General features: G+C 44.8%; 1 protein-coding gene across 1 annotated transcript; it reads right to left on the bottom strand.

Moving 5' to 3' along the window:
* Positions 1–613: 613 nt before the first annotated feature.
* On the bottom strand, positions 614–1,981 carry LOC147891088 (putative F-box protein At4g22030). Its single transcript, XM_087389147.1, has one exon. It carries the CDS (start codon positions 1,979–1,981, stop codon positions 614–616), a length of 1,368 nt encoding a protein of 455 aa, XP_087245273.1.
* Positions 1,982–8,123: the final 6,142 nt, after the last annotated feature.

Below are 8,123 nucleotides of genomic sequence, written 5' to 3'. Positions count from 1 at the left end.
TGATCATGTAGGTTTTGGTATGCATAGGCAACATGGGTTATATGCAACCCACTGACACGAATATGCAGCTTGGTGGTGATATAGAACTTGGGGATGGTGTCTTTATGAAGCATGGTGATGAAATGGATGTGATCATGTTTAGGTTGGTGTGGTTATGCAACATAGTTACCCACTCACATGATCGACATAATTAGATGGTCATATGGAGCTTGGGGATGGTGGCTCATATGGAGCCTAGTGATGGCATCTATCCTACTCGTGATATGAACTCTCGTGCACTCAATGAGATTATAGGGGTCATCTTGAACCTAGTGATATGAACTCTAGTGAACTCAATGAGATTATAGGGGTCATCTTGAACCTAGTGATCGAAAAAGAGTTATTCTTATGATATTATATTGAAATTAAGGTAATGCAAACCAAAAGCAAATCTTCTGAAAGTGTGCACGGATATCAGCTCTCTTTGAGAAGAAAAATGTTGGGGTTAAACTCTCGACTGTTCCACCAATTCAAGATCTTCAAAATGATGCTAATAAAATCTTTAAAGAATAAAAGTGTGAGGTTTCTTTACAATTCCTTGAGAGGCATGTTTATACAAGGGCGGCCAATCAGATCAGAAAAGAGTTCCTGCGGCCTTGGCGCCTGGGGGCACGATGGGCAGCGGCCCATCTTCGCGACCCAACTCGTAAGCTACCCTTTGGCGGAACAGAACCCCATTTTCCCGTTCTTCTGCGGGAACCTGCAGGTTTTTGTCGATGGAGGCCTTAATTTCTCCATAGTAGCCTGCAGAATTCCTATAGAGCTCGAACACCATTCCTAGTTGCATGTCGTGCGAAAAGCTCCCAACAAAGGCTGCAACAAGGCTGCAGATGGCTGCGTGCACGCCCAGGTTAGTGCTGCTGCTCCACGCGAAACCGTCTATAGCATTGAGCGCAGCCCCGGAGATGGCAAACAAGGGCGCCGCTATAGCCAGACACTTGTTGACCTTCTGGACATTGGTGGCCCAATTGGTGTAAGTTTGGATGTCGGAATCGTGAAGCAGGGTGGCTACGTCTCTTAAATCGCGAGCGATGGAGTCGTTCCACCCGTTGCTCTGGCAGGCCGGCTCTGACGGTACTGCGGAAGGAGGGTCGCTCAGAATCGGAGGAACGACTTGAGGCGGGAACTTGGGCAGCCCACCGGGCGTCAATGGCATAGGGTATGCCCTGTCCAGGGCTTGGAGCCTGCCCCTAGAATCTTTAAGCAGTGCTGCGGTGCGTTGCCTTAGATGAGGAGGGAGTTGCAGTGCGAATTGGATGTCATTGACGAGCTTCTTGAAGAGGCGAGAGGCAGTTCGCTGTTCTTCCGCCAACTGAGACGGTTGAAACTGGTTGACGACGGACATCATGAAAGCACACCCTGCATCCAAGAAGAAGGCGGGCAAGCTTAAGCTCAAGCTATGTTGCTGTCCATCCAGGCCCGCCAGGACGGTCGCAGTCATGGTGGCCGCGGTGAGGGTGTTCTGGAAGAGCTTGTTCCAATTGTCCCGCTGTTGGGCGAGGATGGAGTGCATCTCGGCTCGATCCGCTGCTAGGTTTGCTAACAAGCGCAATTCTGCTACCGCCATCGAATCTTCCTCCTCCTCCAAGTCGCGCCTGACTCCTGGGGCAATATTTCCTACAAGGCCATCATGGTTGTCCCAGAAAGCCAGATGGTCCGCCTTCATGGACGTGTAGATATTACCGGTGGGGGGGGATGTTGATGAAGTGGACGAGGGAGCATCCTCAAGACGTTGTGGAAGCTGGGCATTCCTGGCCGAAAATGACGCGCTGTGATGAGAGGCGCGGGAACTAATTGCTGTGCAGCCAAATATTGCTGCTGTTGGGGAGCTGCTTTGGAGCTGGGCTGCGCCTGCTCTTAGGCGAACTTGATCGATGCGTAGGTCGGAGGAGCTGACCGGATAGATTATGGTTTGCGCGACTGCAGGCAAACGCAGGGCCATGCGAAGAAGAAGAAGAAGAAGAAGGTGGGCGTTGAAGATGAGGAGCTGCGAGGGTTTCGAAAATCGAAATGCTTTGAATGTTGGGTTGAGGGCTCTTCTGTTCTCACTGCCTCCGGTATCGCTCTTATTTATAGGCGACACCTTGCAAGCGGCCGTTGACTGTCTTCAACTTTGAATATATTGAAAAAGAGGCTCAGTCGTGATTATAAGTTTGACCGTGCCCCTCGCATTGAAATTCGACGGGCACTCGCCTTTCTTGCCTTTCAACTTTCTTTTTGGTGGTTTTGTATTCTTCCAATTCAAAGCCATCCAACGGGATCCACTCCCAGTCCCCATGGTTGATTGGGAGGCTGCAGTGAGAGAGCGCTCTTGGCAAGGCTTCGACTCCAGCAGTGACACGCTGGCTGACCTACAGTCAAATCATTTGGACTGACCTACAATGAAGACTTCAAGGCGAAGAAGATCGAGCACCAAGCAAAGGTGACCAAAAGTCACACCAACCATTTTAGCAAGTATTCGTAATGCATTTGGCACGGAATATCTGCGAAGCATTAGAGGGAGGTAGTATACAAAAGAGAATGAGTGGCCATTTGTAAAGGGTCGTCGTCCCATTTTTCTCGAATTTCTTGCTAGTCTACTAGTTTTGGTAGTTCTATGAATTCTCATGTGACTGGGAGAGCGATTGGTACTTGTGCACAAACTTTTGAGACATAGGCATGATACTTAGCAGGTGATATGTGAATAGTTGGTGTCACGGTACAAGTAAAGACAAGGACTCAAGTATGCTAAGTAGGGTAACGATGATAATACCACCTTGCACAGATGACGAGGCAATTCAAATGGAACAACGCTTTCGTCCAATCACTTTCAAAGCTTTTATTGTTTATAATTCAAGTTTGCCTACTATTATACTCATGATAACTTATCCCACCATATTCCCTCACTAGCACACCTAACATCGACACTCCCTACTAAGATCGCCAAAATGTGAGCTAAGAAGCTTTGTGCTAACATATTTTGCCTAACGGAAGCTCTCACCATTTCAGTTTGGTGTGCATTACAAACCTTCACATAGAATGCTTATTCATATGTTGAACAATCCTGCATTGACCTAGCTTTCTTGTCATCTTTCCTTTCTTATATGGAGTGCTCCACTTCCACATTTGTGAATACATGCAATTTAAGGTGCAATTTGAATCACATAACATCTTGATAACACCACTTATAATCGATATCTCTGGGTTGAAAAACACCCTAACGATTGAAGGAGAAAATTTTTGCTCGGCTAGATTCTCCGTCCTTGTGAGAGGACAGCATGTGGGAGGTATTAGCCAGTTACAGAATGGAACATATGGGTTGCACGTTGCAGCCTTATGATGGTTGAGCAACCCTTGGCCTTTTGGTCACCATCTTGCAAGACATTATCTACATCCTACGATCCACCTAGAATCACGAGACTTTGGGTTGTTGAGTGACCACCAAAAGGTGGGCATTGCAAGGCATGGCATGTAGGTCTCTTTGACATTTTCATAGCACGAGGGATTCCCTAGTTGTATAGCTCCCCTCGCGGGTTGTTAGCCCCTGTTCCAAAGATTACCTAACTAGTGAGCTGGGTTCTCTACAACAAGCTAGTTCACTTTTAGCAAGTTTTTGGTGCCTTTTCTCCCATACTCAGCACCTTGGGATGCTGGATCGTATGGTTGGTTTTTAAAAGCTTTATTAGAAGTTAAGTTTCTTTGGGGGAAAAAAGGAGTAGATGCTTGTTAAAACTACAATTTATCGGTTTGTTTTTTAAATCATCACCTCTTTCAATCCACAACTTGGTGATGACGAAAAGCTTCTTCTTTTATGGACCTGCACAAACTAACAACATCTAAAAATTGAATGTTAAATGGTCCTTCTCATACCTCAGAGGAAGGCTCGTCACCGTAGGCAGCCTATCATATGGCTATGTGGAGAGATGAGCATGGATGAAGCAGCATAGTGACTTAAGGGGGTATCTTCATTGTAGTAAGGGATTCAATAATTATTAACATTGACAACTTCAATAAGAAGTGCAATAGACTAGATACAAACGAGTAGATATCTAAACTAGAAGTGTTGAGCACTCACTCAAATGCATGCAAGATGGCACCACATGACATTATCATCTTCTCAATGTAGGTAGAAACTCAAGATGCCTTCAAAGATTTTAAAATCAAAAGGCTAATGATGTGGTGCATATAAAAAGTGGATGTTGTTAGAGAATGTTCAAAATACATTCATCAAGATGGGAGCCATAGTTATGGAGCCTTATTTTCAAGTTATTACAAGGAAATTCATTGAACATCTCTTCTATTTTTGTCACAAAGAAGCAATTGTTCAAAAAGAATTGATAAACATAACAACTCTACACATGCACATCCTAGATATGCCACTTTTGAAAACTAGACTATGCAAAATCAGAGTTTGAGGACCTAGCTAAAGGACTATCTATGAGACATCCTCAAATGATATAAATCTGGCATAGCTAATGAAGACTACTATAGGTTGCACTCTAAATGATGCATGCTAGTGATGCTTTTCAAAAAACACATAAGCATTGCTTAGCGACCATTCTTTAAAATTGTTGAAATGCATCAGTAAAAGCACTGCATAAATTGAATCACAAAACGATGTCGCTATGACACTTATATGATATGTTTTTGCCTTAGAAGTGATGCATTGGTTCTGCCGCTTCCTTGGCCTTGCTGCCTTTTTTTTTCCTTCCCTTGATATTTTGCTCTCCCTTGATCTCTTGCAATCTTGCCCTCTCTTTTGCTCTCTTGCATGACCTCTTTCCCCCATTTTGCTCTCTTTGAGGATTATCAGCAATTCAAGTGCTAATTTGGATCTATGGATAATATTAAGAGATTAATTATCAAACAACATAAGATTGCCTCTATGAGATTTCAATGACGTATACTCTTTGCTTAGAGATTGGCTATTAAACACACTAACAGCTTCTTAGACCGCTGGTCCATCAAGACCTTGGGATAAGATGAGTTTGTTGGGAGACACATGTCCCTAGAAAGGGGAGGAATCCGATGGAGGAGCTTGCGTCCTTAGGAAAAATCATTGTTACTTTACAACTACTAGGACATACCCTGCAATATCACTAGATACACCCGGTCCTCTCCCATTCACCTACACCTCCCTCCTCAATATAGCCTTTCTCGGATCCTAATCCCATGATGATTGTACAAGTGGGCACACATATCACAATTGATATTGCAATTGGAGGCATTGTTATTAATAATGGCTTCAAAAAATGCTTTCCCTCTTCTTCTCTCTTTCCCCTCTTCCAATCTCTTTTCCTTTCCCTCTTCTTCCTCTTTTCCTCCCTCTTTTCCTCCCTCTTTCCCCTCTTTCATACTCATGCTCTTATGCTCATGCATAAGCATAAGCATAAGCATGAGCATACGTCTCTTTTTCTCTCTTTCCTTTCCCTCTTCTTCTCTCTTTCCCCTCTTCCAATCTCTTTTCCTTTCCCTCTTCTTCCTCTTTTCCCCCCTCTTTCCCCTCTTTCATGCTCATGCTCTTATGCTCATGCATAAGCATAAGCATAAGCATGAGCATATGTCTCTTTCTCTTATGCTCATGCATAAGCATAAGCATGAGCATATGTCTCCTTCTCTTATGCTTATGCATAAGAGGATACATATGCTCATGCATAAGCATAAGCATAAGCATAAGAGAAGGAGACATACGCTCATGCTTATGCTTATGCTTATGCATGAGCATATGTCTCTTTTTCTCTCTTTCCTTTCCCTTCTCTTTTCCTCTTCTTCCTCTTTTCCTCTTCTTCCTCTTTTCCCTCTTCTTCCTCTTCTTTCCCTCTTCTTCTCTCTTCTTTCCCTCTTTCCTTTCTCTCTTCTTCTGTGTTTTCCCTCTTCCAATCTCTTTTCCTTTCCCTCTTCTTCCTCGTTTCCTCTTCTTCCTCTTTTCCCTCTTCTCCTCTTCTTTCCCTTTTCTTTCCCTCTTCTTCTCTCTTCTTTCCCTGTTTCCTTTCCCTCTTCTTCTCTCTTTTCCCTCTTCCAATCTCTTTTCCTTTCCCTCTTCTTCTTCTTTTCCTCTTCTTCCTCTCTTTCCCTCTTCTTTCCCTCTTTTTCTCTCTTCTTTCCCTCTTTCCTTTCCCTCTTCTTCTCTCTTTCCCCTCTTCCAATCTCTTTTCCTTTCCCTCTTCTTCCTCTTCTTCCTCTTCTTTCCCTCTTCTTTCCCTCTTCTTCCTCTTTTCTTCTTCTTCTCTCTTTCCCCTCTTCCAATCTCTTTTCCTTTCCCTCTTCTTCCTCTTTTCCTCTTCTTCCTCTTTCCTTTCCCTCTTCTTCTCTCTTTCCCCTTTTCGAATCTCTTTTCCTTTCCCTCTTCTTCCTCTTTTCCTTTGCCTATGCCTATGCCTATGCCTATGCTTATGTTTGTTTTTTGTTTTTGGTTTTTGTGTTTGTGTCTATGTTAGACATGGGATCACGTTGCACGTCCGACAAGTATGGACAGCCTCGCAGGAGGAGACATCATGATCTGTATGCTCCAGAGGACTTTGCTTCCTCTCAGGCGACACCTGAGGGGACTACCCCTGGTCTGACTCCTCTTGGACGTAGCATTGCGACTACCCTTGGTCCGACACCTCTCGGACCTAGCATTGCGACTACCCCTGGTCTGACTCCTCTTGGACGTAGCACTACGACTACCCCTCGTGGAACTCCTTTGCTAGCAGCACATGACTTTGTCGAGAGTCTCGACGAGTTTGTAGTGCAGATGACCAATGAGGAGGCAGCGAGATTCTTCTCTCTGCTATCTTAGAGGACCTCAGCAATTCCCTCCCCTACACCAACGGCTCGACCTACTGCCCAGCCGTCCCCTCATGCCCCTTCGATCGAGGGGTCATCACCTGCACGTGCCTCTCATAAGGGAAGGGAGAGTAGGAGGGGCCGCTTATGTTGTGCTAACTCGGGAGATGTAGACGAGTTAGCACACTCACATCCCTACAGGTCTCCACTTAGTCCCGAGACATAGTATCAGTCAGGTCCCTTGCCCTCTCCTACTCCCACTGCTACTCGTCGCTCCAAAAGCGCTCGCATAGCTTCCACTTCTTCTCACTCTGCCACTACCATCAGACCTCCTTACTCAGTCGAGGACCTCTCCTATCAAATCACGGCTACTGGAGAGATAATAGAAGATAGAAAGGGCAAAGCAGTGATGGCCACCATGAGGCAGTTAATGAGCCATCACTTCAAGAGCAACATTGCTACCAATTGGCGGTATCAAGATGACCAAGAGAAGCAAGTGGTCATCGATGAATTAAAACAAAAGTACCCTAACCTGCCAAATTGGGAGTTTAATGAGAATTATATGCGAGAGCGCATGGGTTTGGTCTTGAAGAATCGTAGATCAACCTTGCGTACTTCCATCACAAATGGGATGGCTAAACCCAGCTGGGCAGACAAAGCTGATTGGAAGTTCTCCAAGAAGCAGAATAGGGACCATCCCGAAATGTTCGAGGGTCAGAGGAGGGCTGCGAAGAGATGGTTGGACACCATAGGTACTTCACACTTTGGTGCAAGAGAGCTTATGCTTATGCTTATGCATGAGCATATGTCTCCTCTTATGCTCATGCATAAGAGAAGGAGACATATGCTCATATGCTCATGCATAAGCATAAGCATAAGCATAAGAGAAGGAGACATATGCTCATGCTTATGCTTATGCATGAGCATAAGAGAAAGAGACATATGCTCATGCTTATGCTTATGCTTATGCATGAGCATAAGAGAATGAGCATGAAAGAGGGGAAAGAAGAGAGAAGAAGAGGGAAAGAAGAGGAAGAAGAGGAAAAGAGAAAGAAGAGAAAAAGAGGAAAAGAGATTGGAAGAGGGGAAAGAGGGAAAGGAAAGAGGGAAAGAAGAGAGAAGAAGAGGGAAAGAAGAGGAAGAAGATGAAAAGACGAAGAAGAGGAAAAGAAGAAAAGAGATTGGAAGAGGGGAAAGAGAGAAGAAAAGGGAAAGGAAAGAGGGAAAGAAGAGGAAGAAGAGGGAAAGAAGAGGTGAAAAGAGATTGAAAGAGGGGAAAAAGAAGAGACGGAAGAGGAGAGAAGAGGGAAAGAAGAGGGAAGAGAGGGGAAGAGAGG

Source organism: Dipteris shenzhenensis, chromosome 18 (genome assembly GCF_047967505.1).
Source record: "Dipteris shenzhenensis isolate YYH24624 ecotype China chromosome 18, Dip_SZ_1.0, whole genome shotgun sequence".
NCBI classification, from domain to species: Eukaryota; Viridiplantae; Streptophyta; class Polypodiopsida; order Gleicheniales; family Dipteridaceae; genus Dipteris; species Dipteris shenzhenensis.
The sequence above is the reverse complement of the archived record's forward strand: the minus strand, read 5'-3'. Positions and strand labels throughout refer to the sequence as shown.